General features: G+C 36.3%; 1 protein-coding gene and 1 pseudogene across 7 annotated transcripts in view; both read right to left on the reverse strand.

Annotated features, from left to right (window-relative positions):
* The window catches only part of eif4g3b (eukaryotic translation initiation factor 4 gamma, 3b), a 48,824-nt gene extending 39,600 nt beyond the window's left edge, over window positions 1-9,224 (reverse strand). For 2 of the 7 annotated variants that reach the window (XM_016283064.1, XM_016283063.1), the window contains exons 1-2: window positions 8,586-9,223; window positions 3,236-3,323 (exon numbers count right to left, since the gene is read on the reverse strand). In XM_016283064.1, the coding sequence (XP_016138550.1) occupies window positions 3,236-3,323; window positions 8,586-8,737 (240 nt within the window). In that variant the 5' untranslated portion in view covers window positions 8,738-9,223. Of the gene's footprint in view, window positions 1-2,092; window positions 2,249-3,235; window positions 3,324-8,585 lie in introns of those variants that run through there. The other 5 variants (XM_016283067.1, XM_016283065.1, XM_016283068.1 and 2 more) reach the window with 4 other exon arrangements.
* Window positions 9,225-11,175: 1,951 nt separating this feature from the next.
* Window positions 11,176-17,112, reverse strand: LOC107593435 (putative beta-lactamase-like 1; annotated as a pseudogene).
* Window positions 17,113-18,899: the final 1,787 nt, after the last annotated feature.

Below are 18,899 nucleotides of genomic sequence, written 5' to 3' on the forward strand. Positions count from 1 at the left end.
TGTATTCTCACATACATGAACTAGGAAAAGTGCTTGTTGCTGCTGCTAATGCCACTGCTGTTATATGAACAATACATGCTTAGTAATTACTCCTCACGCGAATAACCTGCACGTAGTTTTATGTATTTTCTAGTATGTTTTCTAGTTTAAAAATGTACATCTGACGAATGCAATAATGCACAGAAAACAGAGTGAAAGCCGTTAATTTATCTAGCTGTTGAGTTTCAGAGAACTCTGAAAGCGCGCTGCAGGAATCTCAAGTGAATGCTAGCCAGCCATATAAATGCAAGGCAGTAAGCTCATTGGCTGCATATGCAGCATGAACCAATCAGCTTGTGCCAAGTCGTTTAACTCTCTGAATATCATCAGTTACGTTAACACCCCGTCAGAATGCGCCATCTAGAGTTTCATGACTGAACTATACATTTATGTAAGAACCCTCAGAAAACGTCTCGTTTTGGATCAGAGGGAAAAGGTGACGTCAACTGGGCACAGGCGTTTGCATATGACCGCCTCCAGAGCAAGACAACTATGCCTATTTTTGCATCGTTGTCACACCCAAAGGAGTAGTTTTTTTACAATAAGATTGCAATGCCAGGCAGACGACGTGTCGTTTCTGGCTGTGGAAAAACTAAATTTTTATATACGCTGCTGAAGGTTCCCAACGTCAGAAAAAAACAAATTCAATTTATTTTTAGTGAACGTCCCAGTCACGTCAGTGCTAATTTACGTAAGTGTGTTCAGTACATTTCACCATTGACTGTTTTGAGAACAATTCGCAGTATGATGCTGGCTTTGCCAAAATACTCAATGCTCAAAGATCAGGCCGAGCCAACTCTTCTGGACCCAACAACGATGCAGCAAACTGTACATAACGTATTTCATGTAAAAATTATTTTTAAAACGGTAACGGATGTTAGCCAATCATAAAAGTGGGCGGTTACACTGAGCTCTTAAAAGGAAAACACCCCAAAACCAACTGTTTCAGTCAGAGGATGAGGAGCAGGGTGGAAAAAGATCATATATCCCTCAAATTTGAATGTTTTTCGTCCAAAAAACTTTAGTAATGTTATAATTACACCTCAGGGAACACAATAAAATAAAAAATAAAAAAACATGTCATGGCCCCTTAAAAATGACTGTAGCAAAAGGGGCAGTCCTCAGATCATCTAATGCCGAGTTCACACTGCACGATATTAGCCTGATTTTTCACTCGCCGACAGGTTTTGAGAAATCGCCGACATATGCCCGACATCGGAGGCAAATCGGTGCTCGGTCACGTGAGTGACAATCACGCAGTGTGAATTATCAAAGACGCAATCTGAGGAAATCGCCGACACATCGCCGACGCCCGTGAAATATTTGGCATGCTAAATATCTGGAGCTGTCGGCGATTCACAATCACGCTGTGTGCAATGAGTTCTGACTGAAAACTACATCGGCGATGACCTACAGCCAATGAGCGACCAAGATACAGGGCAGAGGGAAGTTCGGGGAGGAGTTATAGACCAGAATATCAGTATTTTAATAGATATATGAACAATTATATCATACAGAAACAAGCACAAACATTTGCTTGCCCAGCCACAACATCAGCACAACAGTTACTGCAAAATTATTTACCTCAAACACTCTTTGCAGAACACCCAATCCCTGTTCCCTGCATCTCCCTCCTGCATAAACTGTTTTTCTTTTTCTCCTTGTAGCTGGAAATCAGCTCACAGACAATTTGCGGGCTATATATATATATATTTTTTTTTAATAATTACAGTCTGGCTCGAGAACTCCGATCTGACGCACTTCTCGTGTGTGTTTTGTTGTTAAACGTAGTTTGCAGACCAGACAGAGTTGTCGGCGATTCTTCCTATTGTGAAGTCATGCAGTGTATAACCTCCTGTTGCCGATCCATCGTGCAATGTGAACACAGCAACAACTGAATGCTACCTCAGATAGTCACGCAGTGTGAAAACAACGGCGATCCGACGAGTTTGAAAATCGTGCGGTGTGAACTCGGAATTAGGTGAAGCCACCATGATGACAGATTCATATCTAGATGTGAAAGTCAGCGAAGAGAATGGAGTGTTTAACTCACACTGTAGACAGCAGTGACGGGCTGTGTGGACAAGATTCGCTCTTCCAGGGGCACTCTTGGGAACCTAGAGGAGATATTAAGGAAAACTCTGGGGCAGAAAGTACTTAAGGCCAAACACAGCAACAAGGTGGGAAAACACACATGATGCATGAAGGAAACTGTTTAAGCGCAGTGACATTAGAATGAAAAGAGCTGACAGAATCAAGCAGATAACATTTATCCACATGCAAATAGTTCGTTTTACTAGTAATATACAATTCATTCTTTCTGCATTTTTCTTCCGCTGGCCCAATTGGGCCAGATAGTCAGGTTGTTTTTTTAGCAACCATTTAATGTTTTGGGGTTGGTAAGATTTTATTATCATTTTTTTTAAGAAGTCTTTTATTTTCACTCAAGCTGCATTTATTTGATCAACAATACAGTAATACTGCAAAATATTATTGCAGTTTAAAATAACTGTTTTCTTTTTTACAATTTTAAAATGTATTCCTGTGATGGCATAGATACATTTTTAGCATCATTACTCCAGTCATCAGCATCAGAAATCATTCTAATATGCTGATTTGGTGCAAAAACATTTCATATTATTATCAATGTTAAAAACAATTGTGCTGCTTAATATTTTTGTGGAAACCATGATGCATTGATGAATTTTTTTCAGGATTCTTTGACAATTAGAACGTTCTAAAGAACAGCATTTATTTAAGTTCCCTGCATCTCCCTCCTGCATAAACTGTTTTTCTTTTTCTCCTTGTAGCTGGAAATCAGCTCACAGACAATTTGCGGGCTATATATATATATATTTTTTTTTAATAATTACAGTCTGGCTCGAGAACTCCGATCTGACGCACTTCTCGTGTGTGTTTTGTTGTTAAACGTAGTTTGCAGACCAGACAGAGTTGTCGGCGATTCTTCCTATTGTGAAGTCATGCAGTGTATAACCTCCTGTTGCCGATCCATCGTGCAATGTGAACACAGCAACAACTGAATGCTACCTCAGATAGTCACGCAGTGTGAAAACAACGGCGATCCGACGAGTTTGAAAATCGTGCGGTGTGAACTCGGAATTAGGTGAAGCCACCATGATGACAGATTCATATCTAGATGTGAAAGTCAGCGAAGAGAATGGAGTGTTTAACTCACACTGTAGACAGCAGTGACGGGCTGTGTGGACAAGATTCGCTCTTCCAGGGGCACTCTTGGGAACCTAGAGGAGATATTAAGGAAAACTCTGGGGCAGAAAGTACTTAAGGCCAAACACAGCAACAAGGTGGGAAAACACACATGATGCATGAAGGAAACTGTTTAAGCGCAGTGACATTAGAATGAAAAGAGCTGACAGAATCAAGCAGATAACATTTATCCACATGCAAATAGTTCGTTTTACTAGTAATATACAATTCATTCTCTCTGCATTTTTCTTCCGCTGGCCCAATTGGGCCAGATAGTCAGGTTGTTTTTTTAGCAACCATTTAATGTTTTGGGGTTGGTAAGATTTTATTATCATTTTTTTAAAGAAGTCTTTTATTTTCACTCAAGCTGCATTTATTTGATCAACAATACAGTAATACTGCAAAATATTATTGCAGTTTAAAATAACTGTTTTCTTTTTTACAATTTTAAAATGTATTCCTGTGATGGCATAGATACATTTTTAGCATCATTACTCCAGTCATCAGCATCAGAAATCATTCTAATATGCTGATTTGGTGCAAAAACATTTCATATTATTATCAATGTTAAAAACAATTGTGCTGCTTAATATTTTTGTGGAAACCATGATGCATTGATGAATTTTTTTCAGGATTCTTTGACAATTAGAACGTTCTAAAGAACAGCATTTATTTAAAATATTTTTTTAATTTGTTTGTAACAATGTTAAAGTTTTGACTGTCATTTTTTATCAATGTAATGCATCCTTACCGAATAAAAGTATGAACTTCTTTAAAAAAAAAACCTTACAGACCCCAAACATTTGAACTGTTGTGTATATATCATAAAGAAATACATATTTACATTTTCTTTACAAAACGTTACAGCAATTTAAAACAATTTTAAGCACTAACAGCTAGAAATATACAGTTACACTATACAGAAAGAGGACATTTCTCACTTTCAACGCATTCTAAATGATAGCTATAACAAACCATCTATACAGATAGATAACTTCACTTTGGATATTTTATTTAAATATGCTGATTATATGCTTTTTAAATATAATTTTAATTAACATGTAATATCAATAGAAAATATAGATTTTTTTACTAACATTTTTATCATGATTTTACTAGTAATATACAATTCATTCTTTCTGCATTTTTCTTCCGCTGGCCCAATTGGGCCAGATAGTCAGGTTGTTTTTTTAGCAACCATTTAATGTTTTGGGGTTGGTAAGATTTTATTATCATTTTTTTTAAGAAGTCTTTTATTTTCACTCAAGCTGCATTTATTTGATCAACAATACAGTAATACTGCAAAATATTATTGCAGTTTAAAATAACTGTTTTCTTTTTTACAATTTTAAAATGTATTCCTGTGATGGCATAGATAAATTTTTAGCATCATTACTCCAGTCATCAGCATCAGAAATCATTCTAATATGCTGATTTGGTGCAAAAACATTTCATATTATTATCAATGTTAAAAACAATTGTGCTGCTTAATATTTTTGTGGAAACCATGATGCATTGATGAATTTTTTTCAGGATTCTTTGACAATTAGAACGTTCTAAAGAACAGCATTTATTTAAAATATTTTTTTAATTTGTTTGTAACAATGTTAAAGTTTTGACTGTCATTTTTTATCAATGTAATGCATCCTTACCGAATAAAAGTATGAACTTCTTTAAAAAAAAAACCTTACAGACCCCAAACATTTGAACTGTTGTGTATATATCATAAAGAAATACATATTTACATTTTCTTTACAAAACGTTACAGCAATTTAAAACAATTTTAAGCACTAACAGCTAGAAATATACAGTTACACTATACAGAAAGAGGACATTTCTCACTTTCAACGCATTCTAAATGATAGCTATAACAAACCATCTATACAGATAGATAACTTCACTTTGGATATTTTATTTAAATATGCTGATTATATGCTTTTTAAATATAATTTTAATTAACACGTAATATCAATAGAAAATATAGATTTTCTTACTAACATTTTTATCATGATCTAATTTAGCTGATTTAAATATATTTTGACATTTAAATTAGTATAAGTGACACATTCCTGCTGCTCAAACAGTAAACCATTTAGCTAGCAACACCATGGTCACAGGTTTGATTCCTAAGGAAAGCATGAACTAATAAAATGTGTACCTTGTAAATATCTTAAACAACAATATCCAATACATCACAGAAGTACAAACATTTAGGTTTGCAGGGCTTAAAAGACACATACACAATCAACAGACGTAATGACAACCCAGTTCTGGGTCCAATATCTAGCCATCAACTGACCTGAAACTCTCTCACACTGGCCCTGTGAAACCCTTATTGTCAAGCCCTGCTCTCCTTTCCACATGTGTATTTAAAAAGGGAACATTCTGAAAGAAACTTGTATTTTTTCTACTCTAACTCATTCTGTAGTGTTTCCCTGTTCCTCTAATAAGCTGGCCTGGGGTTCGGCACACTGGGGCTGAGTGGCACAAACTGGAATTCACATTGTTGTCAAGACATGCTAGCTCCCATCAGAGTTAACAACCTCCAGCCACACCGGAAAAACGATGCAAACTTTACATAACTGTCCTCGAAATTCCTCCATGTATCAACCATACTTCACATTACTGAATAAACATTGTCTTTTGAATGATGGAGCAATACTGTGCTATCCCTTAAAGAAAAGAGGTTCTCGCACAAGTAAAAATCATCATCCGTTGCAACAAGGTTGTCATACACAAGAAGCTGATTGTGTATTAACATGCTGCTGGAGTACAGAGGATGGAGATGCGTCTTCCATCTCCAGCCCTCAGTTCTGTCTGTACAACCAGGCTATTGTTAAGAGGGCGGGGAAACCCTTCCTCCTTCACTGCGCCACAGGCACATACACACAGAGAGAGTTCAAACAGAGATAATGTACAGTTTACTGTAACCGGGGTAAAACAACAGCTGTCAGTTGCTCGTTTTAACTTTCCCTTGGCACCCTGCCATGAAACTTTCACAGTAATCTCAAGCTCAAAACCATGTCACCCTTTTACAGTCACAGTTTCAACTGGTTTGTAGGTTACAGATTATTTTTAGTGCTACAGTCTCATTTACTAAGATATACATTTGCAATGACACAGCAGACACAGTTGTTTTCTATGTGTTCCATTTTAAAATGATCCTCAATTGCTTTAAACACTTTAAAAGTGTTTCATTCTAAAAAGCTATGCAGTGCATCATGGTCTAAATACACCTCCTGCCTAAATCAGAGTGCTATATGAAAATAAATAAATCCAAATATAAACCAACATGTTGTTATAAAGAGCACTAATGCTTAGGTTGATCTCATGCAAGAATTTGTAGCAGATAATTCTCAGCTAGGAAATATTTGCAAGTATGAAATGAAACCAGTCCATTGGGGACGCATTTTACATAGTTAAAAAAAGAAACAGAAAGCATTAACTGTAAATGCGTTTGGGGAATCTCCCACAATAATTAAAAAACCTTAAAGAAAGCCATCATTGTCTCTGACTGTATTATTATGCATTGTTAGCACTATTTTCCCAAGTACACATGGTCTAATTTAGTCTTTAGCCCTGTTATTTCAACTCCCAAAAACAATTACATCGATTTAAGTGACTCACTGCAAATGCCATACCAACATGTCAAGATATTTATTTACTTGCTTATGATGACAAGTGGAAGTTATAGAAGTCAGATATGCAAAAACTACCCTGTAAACCCACACAGTCAAACAGCAGCTAGTTTGTCCAGCAACCAAGATACTGACAGAGGGGCACGGACAGTTATAACAGAAGGGTGTTAAGCTTAAATTAGAGCCATAAAGAAATATCGACAAGACACTGAAGGCAAGCAAAAGTATGACAGTTTATCTCTGTGGGAAAACATAACCTGAACACTGTTTAGTCCACCCTACCTTACTGTCAGGAAGAAATATAAGTGGTATTTCTGTGCAGCATTGCCTTCTGTCTTCTGTTAAACACAAAAGACTATATGCTGAGAAATGTTGGTAACCAAACGGATGACACTTTTTTTTTTGGGGCAAAAGACACTACAGGCCATTGTTTTTTTATGCACTTGTCAAGTTTGAGATTTGGGGATATTTTGCATACAAAAGGTGTCTTCTTTCCGACTAATGGGAAAACCCCTCCAAAATAAACATTTAAGTATACACAACACACTTCACCCACATTGCACTAAATACGCATAATAACATGCATTTAAATGCATGATCATATTTAAAGTCAGTTTTCTCAAAAAATAAATGAATAAATAAATAATAATAATCTCATGCACTGAACCACAAATCTACACCTCAGGAGTACTTATATACACCAAACTTCACAGTTGTATTCCTATCTATATTCTGAAGGTTCTTATAGAGGAGTTCGTATATCATTTGCCTGATTTATATAACATGGTCTGATTTATTTTCTGAGTGATAAGAGATACACCAAACACCTTCTAATATGTCAACAAAATGAAACAAGAATTTTGATCTTGGCTTTAATTAAATGCCTCATCTGCATAATGAAACAACATTTCAGAAAATGTGTAAAACCAAACATGTACTGTGTCTTCTTCATACACTGTAATTAATCAACTAGACAAGTATGGTGATATCTAGTCTACCCAATTCACATGTGGTGTCTTGGCTTAAAGGGACAGTTCATCCAAATAAATAATAAATAAATAAATGTCATAATTTACTAACCCTCATGAGATTTTTAGTCAGAATGACCGTTTCAGTCAGTCACCATTCACTGTCAGTGTGTTGAAACAATGAAAGTGATGGTGACAGAGGCTGTCATTTTGAATAACATTTCTTACATGTTTCGCTGTGGAAATTCAATCACTGGTTTATAACAACATAAAGAGTGAGTAAATCATGACACAATTATTTAAATGCGCTATCTTATTTCTCAAGCAAGACAGAAAAAGAGAGCTAGCTTTAGCACTGTCACGCCGGCCCGGCTGGATCAGCCCAAACCGGCTGCGGGTTGACAGCCACATGAACACTGTTACTACACTACTAGCACCTCCATGTTAAAAAACAAAACCGGATTTAAGCCACAACCAAATCAAATCAAACATATAGTTCTGCGGTGCTGAAATTCTGTTAGCCGGTACACACGCAAGCGCTGTCAAAACCTAGTGGCCCGCCTGCCTAGACAGCAGTTTCGGGCATCACATGCGCACCTAATCGAAATGCCTATGATGTTTAAAGATGCTGTCCAGGTAGGCAGCTCACTAGGTTTTGAAACACAACCACAGATACAGATTTGTGATGGAGGACGACGCTTTCAGAGAAGGATACTGTGTCGGCGGCTGTTGAGCCACCGGTGTCCCCGGCGGTAGCGGCACTGGGGTCAGGGTGGCCCGCAGCTGACTCGAGGGTGACGGCCCGGTTCCGGTTCCAAGTCCAGTTCCAGCGGCGACGGCAGCGGCTGGTTTCGGCACCAAACTCATCGCAAATAAAAACAAAAACAAAACAAACGCACGGCTTTACAGATATTTACAATAATAAATTATCTAGCGGCTAAACTGTGCACGTAAAAAAAATGTTGCTGGCGAGTAACGTCAACACCGGGCCTTTAGGAGCAGGTTGCCGGTGTCTGAGCGGATAGAAAAGCTTGAGCTAACAGGCTAGCTAGCTTATTTATAGAATAGCAGGCTAAAGTTAGCCAGCTAGTGCTTATTTTGGTTTATCTTCATTGCTGAAGGTTGGGGGGCTGTTCCCCCTCCCCGGCCGGGGTTTCCGAGGATCTAGTTGGCCTCTTCTTGCCAGGGCGATCTTGACAGGTGAGCCCTCTTTGGAAAATGAAAAACACTTTGTTTACAACAGCTCTTTGACGAGAGTATCTCCACAGAGGGTGATGATTCCGTTCAACATGGCGCTGTGGCCGCCTCCGGCAGTCCTACAGGACCGACCTTTCGTTTTACTTCGGGTGTTTTCGTGTCACTTCGGCGAGTGGAATTTGCAACGAGTGGAGTACGGAATGCGCTATTCGGAACTCATAACCTATTTGGATGTCAGCCAAGAATATAGTAATATACGCTGTAACAGCCAAAAATAATGGCTTTAGATTTTAAAAAAAAAGCGATTTAAATTTGATTTAAAAGCGATTTAAAAGCGATGTGTGTGTGTGTGTGTGTGTGTATATATATATATATATATATATAAATAAAATATGCAAACCTTTCCGTGTTTATGGAGCGGTTTGGCCCCGATTTGTGATGTTACAGTGACATCTTGCGTCCACAGCTGAAGACGCAGTTCAGCTCATGAGAAATTATATGAGAACTCCGGAGACTGACATATAGCCTAGCTTCTATATATGCAGTATAATTATCATAATGTAGTAATAATTTATAATTTAAAAATGCTCTCTTATAACTAAACACACACTTTCAACACATCTGTATCCATAAAAGGAATAGCCTGAAGGACTCCATAGAGAAAGTAAACTCAATCACAATCAATTATAGCCTATATATTAGTATAAATGTATTAATGTTAAAGCTATTCCTTACTTTTGTCGAGTCTTACATGGTACATGTAATTGCTGGAGGATTCCAGAAACAAGATGAAAAACATTTACTTGAACATCTTAAGAGAAGAATGTCTTAAGGATGAGGAGGATGACTGGTAACAATGTTTTTTTTTCTTTTCTTTTTCCCCCAATAATTTTTAATCATTGAATGTACTTCTGTGTTTGTTTCTTTTATTTTCACCCTGATTTGAAAGATTTTAAAAGTGACACTGCATCCTTTGTTATCATAAATTGTAAGATGATTTACAATTTTATACACTTTTATTGTGCTGGATAACGGAAAGATTAAGTACAATATTCCAAGTCACTTATTTTTCGGATGCTCAGTTTATGGGTACTTGAGAACTGTCCTCTAACATATTGATTTTGGGAGTTTTGTAGGTCAACAGTGATGTACAGCTTGATTTTCAGCTTGAATTCAGTATCCTTGATCCAGTAAGTCTTGATTCCCAAGAAACAACACAGCAATGACAGCGGATTAGAGCTAGTGTTTATCTCAGCAAGACCATGTGTTAGCTCAAATGTTCAGGACTTTGATGGACTTTATGTGCACAACTAAATGCATTTTCAAATGGTAAGTCACAATTAATTTCTAAAGTATATCCTGTTTTCCTACATTGTACAGTGCAACAATGATTCTATTTTCTAATAATGTTTTGCTTATGTCCCCATTAAGTTATGAAACATTATGAAAATGTTCTCTTAATGTTTAAATGTACAGTTTAAATAATATTTGGTTATTATTACATTAACATCTCAGTTCTTGGATAATACAAATTTACTGGTACAATCAAAACACATGTAGCGTCCCACATTTTATATAAAATGTTATGTGTGTATATATATATATACTTTTTTTTACTTGTTTAATACATATATTGTTAAGAATATGTATTTTATTTGTTTAGGTTAGTGCAGATACAGTACTGTGTAAGAGTATATAGATTTAAAAAAGCAACATTTACGTTATCGATAAAAATCAAGATGCTAAAATGACGCCTGTTCACACCAAGAACAATAACTATAAAGAAAATATAACTATTAGCGTCCACATCAACTCACAATAACATTCCATTAATCACACGCTGCAGTTTTGTCATCTTTAAATGCTAGAGTTAGGTGGATTCTGATTGGTTGTCGATGTTTTTAGTGTTCATCAGCTGGGAAAAATAGTTCTGAAAGTGATTCCAATGATATTGTTTCTCAGTGTCAACATCTTTTGTGTGTGTGTGTGTGTGTGGGTGTGTTATGGATTTCCCTTTTCTCATAGAATTAGAATGCTCAAAAACTTTATAGTTATTGTTATAATTATTATCCTTGGTGTGAACAGGCCTTTACACCGGTTTGTATTTAAGTCAAATAAAATGTTTAAACCAACGTATTACTATTAGAGTTGAAATATGCTGAAACTACCTCTAGCTAAACTCAATTAAAAACACAGCAATGTACGAATCAAGGTCACACGAAATTGGGTACTTTGGAAACTGATGTACAGGTGCAAATGCTTAGGAAAGGCACACACTTTACTTTTAATTAAGACATGCAGTTCAAGCTTCTCAGAAACACACATAAAGGAATGGATGGTTGATGCAGAGATATTCCTCTGAAAAAAGGGAAAACAATCAAACAGCAAGAGAAACATTTTTTTCAAAATAAAAATAAGAAATAAGTATTCTACATATACGTTCAGCCCTTATCTTGAGACACGTTTAGTAACATGTACTTAAGCAGAGGCTGAAGTTCCTCAGAATTTGACACTTTCATCAAAGAGAGCACCTTTTAGCTTAACAACTCAAAAGCATGATCAAATGATTTCTTCATCCACTGAACATCGGTTTGCGAGGTATCCGTGTGACTTCATAAGTGTTTAACCCTGGGACGTCAAAACCTGGTGAGAGCCCCTTTTTTTTTAAAGATGTAAAAGTTCAAAAGCTGCCCATCCTGAGATTCAAGAGACACAGAAGCAGCGTTAACTTTCAGCTGACAGGGGTACTCCTTCTCGAACACCACCCTGAACACCCTATCCTGCAGATAACTGAGTTTCAAACTTCTGTACTTCATGGGAACCATGGTGTCGACTTGAGGTCCAGTCTGCTCCAGAGACAGCACTCCATCTGCATCTGCTTTGATCTCATAGAACATTATGTTGTTATAAGTAAAGTAACCAATGTAGGGAACAGGGTCCGGAGGAGGGATGAGAACATGAGGTGCATCTCTGAAGGCACTTTCCATGGCAGGGATGAGTGAACTGTAGACTTTAGCCACAAGATCCTCATCTTCAGGTTTGGTTCCAACTTCCAGCCATTAGGAGGACCGACCTGAGCTTCAAGTGAGGAACAAGGGATATTGAGGCCGAATAACCATCTAAATGTCCATCTTTGCGGATTACGTCATAGTCCAACTGTTCTTTTACCTCCCACGGTGTGCCAGTTTGATCTGCAAAGTAACTATTTTCACACCAAAACAGAGGAGTTAACATGGTTTTGAGGGTGTCAGGCAGGAGAACCGGGCGGAAGTATGCACCCAGAAGCATCATCACCAGTTTGGCCATGTCTGCAGGTGTGGAGTACATTTGCCCTGATGGTCTATACCAGCCAAGAGTGCGGGACGCCCGCTTGAGTAAACTCCTATCGCCATCCGGTTCGTTATTTGAGAGGTGATTTTCAAATCCAGTGTCCTCCATTCTAAGCGGCTGTAGGATATTTTCAGACACCCATCGCTGATAATCCATCCCCGCTACCTTCTCTGCCATCACGTGGGCCAGCAGGGAGAAGGCCAGGTTGCTGTAGTGGCATCTGAGGACAGCAGAGGGCTAGAATTACTTCCTCCAGGGAGAACCCACAAGTGCATTCATTGCATCTGCTGTCATCAATTATTTACACCTCCTTTCATTCATTAAACATCCTCTCAATACAAGTTTGAAGAGGAAAATATACTTGTACTAGCTTACTTTGTTCCAGGGTCAGCCACGAGAATATCATCTTGTAATAAATCCACAGCAGCCTGAGTGTTGCCTTTCCACAGTAAAGTAGTCGCCCTAAGCCGCCAGGGTAAACCTATAGTCAAAAATGAATCCGAAATATCCAGTTTTTCACATTTTCATTTATTTGATATATAGTGTTACCAGTTTGCTATTTAAAAGTAAAATGATTGAGGACCTATATGATTGAGGCATTAATATTCATTTTCAAGCTGATTATTTTCATGTTATGGCTGATAACCAAAAAAATACCAGATATTAAAAATACATACTATTTTGTCTCAATGAAATAAAAAATTGAAACACTAAAAACTAAAGACCAGTTATTTTGAGTGCTAAACCACTACAATAATGTGCATTATGAAAAATAGATATATTTGATAAAGATTTAAAAGTGTCATTAAATTCTTAATGTTTTTAAAGATTAAGTGAACAGCAAAACTAATGTAAATGGAAGGGGATATAAGCATGTTCAATTAAATATCAAATATAGGTTGATGTGTCCAGTATTGAATAATGCAAACAAATAAAATCATATATATATATATATATATATATATATATATATATATATATATATATATATATATAGATCTGCTTTTATTTTTTTGCATTATTCAATACTGTATTCAATATCTCAAAGGCAGATGGTTTTTCATTACATACTGATTTCTATTGCCAAAAAAATATTCCTATGTAAATTTCCTGTCAAATCAACTTGAAGGCTATTTCTGAATGCAGTTAAGTGTACCAAAATAATCAGCAGCACTATTTCTGGCACATTATATGAACATCAGCATGAGCATGGGGTAAGCTGAGTCCAGTATGTTATGGCCATTCCTTCGTGTCTAATCCTAGACTAGAGGCAAACCCAAGTCATGTCAGGCAATAGAGCTGATTAGGGTAGCCGTGGAAACTCCTAAAAACAGTTGATCTAATTACAGGTTTCACCTTCTTTATTTTTACAGCCCTAATTATATACATGCTAATCATCTATTACTGATCTAAACACCACGTTGAGGTCAGTTACAGATACTGTGGTCCTCACCTGACAGCTGACTGGCCATCCTTCTCAGGGTAACTGAGGAGACGTGGGCTTGAGCCTCTCTACTGCTCATGCCGTCAGAGATGGACTTGAGGTCATGAACCCTTCTTTTCCCCAGAGGGTTTTTTATGGTGAAGTTCTTAACATACTTCCCCAGAGGGTCATCCAAGGAATTCACTTTTCCATCCTCCCAAAGTTTGTAAAGCATCAAGGTGGGGAAGATTTTAAACAGGCTTGCAATTCTTTGGTGGTAAAACCATTTTTTTTTAAACATAAAAAGAAGCACATAATAAGTGTGTAATGCTAAATATTTACAATGTAAATATGTATATCTACATTTGAATTTCAAAGGGGGTGAGCATCAACTTTTAAATGAAATTTATTGTCACTAGTATGAAATTAATTTTGCGCAAGGTGCGCTCTTATAGCACAGTTAGCTAACCATTCAAATACATTTGCTAACAAAAATAGGATCTAAGAAAATTTAGCTAACATTCCCATTAAGTTTCGAAAACATTGTTTCTGAATGTTATTCGAACGTTCAAATCGTCCAGTTTTTCACACGTTAAAGAGAAAGCATTAAGGTAACAAACGTTACATGTTATTAATGTTTTTAAAGATTAAGTGAACAGCAAAACTAATGTAAATGGAAGGGGATATCAGCATGTTCAATTAAATATCAAATATATTTCATTTCGACGCGTTTCAGAAAGGCGGGGGAAAGAGGAGAAACAATAATGTGCAGTATGTGGAAAATAATGTGTTTTTTGAACCTTAAATTGCATAAACACATTTCATTACACCAAATACACAAAATAATGTTCTTTTTAGGAACATCATATTACCCCTTTAATTCGTTGTGAAACACCCCTTAGCCCTGAAGCAAGAGAAGGTACACTCTTAAAAATAAAGGTGCTTCAAAAGTTTCTTCAAGCGATGCCGTAGAAGAACCATTTTTGGTTCTACAAAGAACCATTCAGTCAACGGTTCTTTAAAGAACCATCTCTTTCTTACTTTTTTATAATCTGAAGAACCTTTTTTCGCCCCAAAGAACCTTTTGTGAAACAGAAAGTTTCTTCAGATGTTAAAGGTTCTTTATGGAACCATTTAGACAAAAAGGGTCTTCTATGGCATCGTGAAGCACCTTTATTTTTAAGAGTGTAGAGCGTAATCATCAAATCATAACTGTGCAAATCCACTATAACCCACCAGTAAACTGTGTTTTAACCTTAAATTGCATAAACACATTTCATTACACCAAATACACAAAATAATGTTCTTTTTAGGAACATCATATTACCCCTTTAATTCGTTGTGAAACACCCCTTAGCCCTGAAGCAAGAGAAGGTACACTCTTAAAAATAAAGGTGCTTCAAAAGTTTCTTCAAGCGATGCCGTAGAAGAACCATTTTTGGTTCTACAAAGAACCATTCAGTCAACGGTTCTTTAAAGAACCATCTCTTTCTTACTTTTTTATAATCTGAAGAACCTTTTTTCGCCCCAAAGAACCTTTTGTGAAACAGAAAGTTTCTTCAGATGTTAAAGGTTCTTTATGGAACCATTTAGACAAAAAGGGTCTTCTATGGCATCGTGAAGCACCTTTATTTTTAAGAGTGTAGAGCGTAATCATCAAATCATAACTGTGCAAATCCACTATAACCCACCAGTAAACTGTGTACTCATTTGTTGGGGGAGACGTGGGGTCACTTCCATTGCTTCTGCCAAAGTTCCCGTTCCACAATACAGAATCATTCAATATTACAATGGCAGAGATGGCTGGCAGTTTTGTGGCATTGATGCTGGTCCTCAAAAGCACATCTACCTGGAGTAAATCATATTCGTAATAGTTGTCAAACATATTTTTTCAGTATCAGACGGTTCTAATCAGAATTGTCTAAGGAATCTAGACAGAAAGAACTTGTAAATTACTTTAATTTTCTACTCATCATTTGACTTCAGAGGTCTGACCTTGTCCAAAGCTTCCATAAGGACAGGAATCGGGTGCTCCAATGGCACAGGCTCAGGGAAAACGTGGGCACATCTTCTCCACTTTCATTTCTTTTGCAAATCTTATATCCACTGTAAAGTAAAAAGATCATATGTAGGCTATAACTAATATGTGTAAACATATACTGTCCGATTGACACAACAACAAATATGTTGTTGTTGAGTTAAAGGTGGCACAAAACATTGAGGCTGAACATAAAATAACATGTTAATGCCTGAATCACTCATATGACATTTATCATTATATAATATAGTGCATTTGACATGTAATGGAGCATGGGGGCGGGTGTTCGGTCCATAATCATGTATTTTACACAAAGTTGTTTTTCCCTTCCCCCCAGTGATAATCAGGCTTTACAGCACACAGTAATCTACAAGCTACTATGTCCAGCTCTGGGTAATCCATAGACATCTCCTGCAAACAATGAATTAAGCACATGGAGATCGAAAAGCCAAATGTAATGATGCTGATTGTTGTTGATGCAGCTAATGTTCCATGATGCTGTAAGCGCTGTCTAGGTATTTCTTTTTTAAAAAAAACACTTCCCAAATCTTTCTACAGTGTAGTAGCTCTTTTAATTTGGATCATTTTACCTGGTTTTGCTTTGGGAAGCCTGCACTGCCAAATGAAACAGCCCATCATTACAAAGGAGAGAAGCAGAAAGAAAACCATTCCTAACTTTGTCCATTTCACTTTCATCTCTGCAGTCTGGTGGACTCCTTTTCTGGCAGGCTTAATTAGAAAGGACAGTTTCACAGACACAACCTTTTGAATGTTATATCCTCCTGAGAACCAGAAATAAAAAGCTTTGTGAATTTAGGCTAGTCACATCACATATATTGCACATACATAACATATATTTAATCTTTAACAAGGATCATTAAAAAAAATTCCACCAATCACTGTAATATTTTATATAAGCATGATAAAAAATTTAATTGCATTGTGTACTGCTCATGACATTGATTCCAGTGTATTTTCTAGTGTGGTGTAATATTCTCAGGATAAATGATAAGATGTCTTACCACAGGGTTAACTCCTTTAAGACAAAATCAGAGTTCCGTATGATCCTGCCACAACTGTTATGCCTATCCATGCAGAGGCTTGTTTAAAAACAAACAAAAAAAAAACATTCAAAGTGGAATTCCATTAAAGCTGATAACATAGAGACATAATCAAAGCTTACCAACCACTCACCAGCCATGCTTTAATCTTCACGATAACCTATGCACGACTTCTCAGCATCCTCTCGGCCAACTGCAGGCCTGCACGTCATAATCTGAAGACATCCTTCTTTAAAGCCTCACTCCTGATCTTTACCCATACATTCTGTTCATTCAGTTTATACTTTATATTTTATGTTTTTTATTTTAAATATATATTTTTTCATTTGAACTCATTTAACTTTTCTTAGTTTAAACTTTTCAACAATCCTAAACTTTCTTTTTTTTCTTTCTTTCTTTCTTTCTTTCTTTCTTTCTTTCTTTCTTTCTTTCTTTCTCTATTATGATATGTCAGAATTATTTTAGTTTAATTTTTAAATGAAATTATTAATATTAGATTGTAAATCACATTTACAAATCCATTCTATTCATTCAGTTTATATTTTATATAATTTTTACATATATTATTTGAAAACTTACTAACTTTACTCATAACATTTATAACATTTCTGTTTAAACTTTTTTTTTAAATCCTAAAAATCCTTTCTGCTATTGATTGAGTGATTGATATAATATAATATAATATTATATGATATAATATAATGTAATATAATATAATAATGCTGCCATTTTTTGTTCAATTTAAAAAAAATCTTAATAGATTTTTAATGTAAAATGCTGTTAATTAATTATGCAGAACACCATTTGGACAATATCTATTTGTCTTAATAGATTAGTATGAAAGACTGTTATTTATCTTATTTTGAGAAATTCGTTTTATATATTTCATATATCATCATATTATTTCTTACAAAAAACATTTGTTACAGGCCAAATACCACATTGTGTTTCATGAAACACAATATGCTTTAATGGCTGAACATGCAGATAATCTTGCTTTTTTTTTCAACAGTTGTCACAAGAGGGCAGCAAACTATATTGTATTATTTTATACCTGTTTTGTTTTCCCCTAAATCCCCATTAGAGAGTGACCCGCAACAGTCAGAATGACTTGATTCAAAATAAATATTTGCAAATATTTGAGAAAAAACTAGCATATGCCTTTATAAAATTAATTTAATCGCCTTGTTGACACAATATCAAGCATTGCTTGCGTGCCTGGGAGCCCGTTCAATAATGAATCAGGCATGAAGTGGATATCAGTGCCGTAAAAAGAGAATTATTGACTGGTAGCCATTTGCTTGACTGAACTACTTATTTGATCTTGTCCTCCTGTTTTTGAAGCGTGGCAGTAAGCTGCTCCCCAGATCCCTGCCCTCGGGCTCCATGTCTAAACCGATAGTGAGATCAATACCATCAGCCTGTCTGCACAAGCTGTGACTGCTTGATGGTGGTTTTATTGTGCCCGAACGATCCCATATCTAATAACATAAACATATGTCAACCTGTTAATCAGACCTGACAAAATCCATTGTGTGACACCAAAATGTAGTAGCACGAGATGGGGGAAGAGTTTATGCGTTGCCTGTTAGCTACCCAGACCATTATGTTATTTTTATTACTCCATTTGCTTATTCTTTTTCTTTCTTTATTCATTCTTTGAGCCCACGCCACTCCTTGATGACTTTCCCTAATATTGAAGACTTGGGGTGCTGTCAACTGATACCCTCCGACTATTTCCAGAGCCTAATTCACAGAGGACCATGTGCATGCTCCAGATATTAAATTACTCGTGAAATATTTGCTCATCCTCCAGACCTTGTTCATCTTAACAGAAAACTCTGCTAAGTCCTGGAAATGTCAAAGAGAGCAGATCTGAGTCACCTCTGTGAGCAAGGTTAATTTTTCCAATTTAGAGCAGCAGGATTAGAAAGCCAGACCCGTATCAGTACGTGTTACTATCAGAAGCCGTCAAAATGG

The sequence above is a fragment of the Sinocyclocheilus grahami genome, unplaced genomic scaffold (genome assembly GCF_001515645.1).
Source record: "Sinocyclocheilus grahami isolate Dianchi unplaced genomic scaffold, SAMN03320097.WGS_v1.1 scaffold170.1, whole genome shotgun sequence".
Classification (NCBI taxonomy): Eukaryota; Metazoa; Chordata; class Actinopteri; order Cypriniformes; family Cyprinidae; genus Sinocyclocheilus; species Sinocyclocheilus grahami.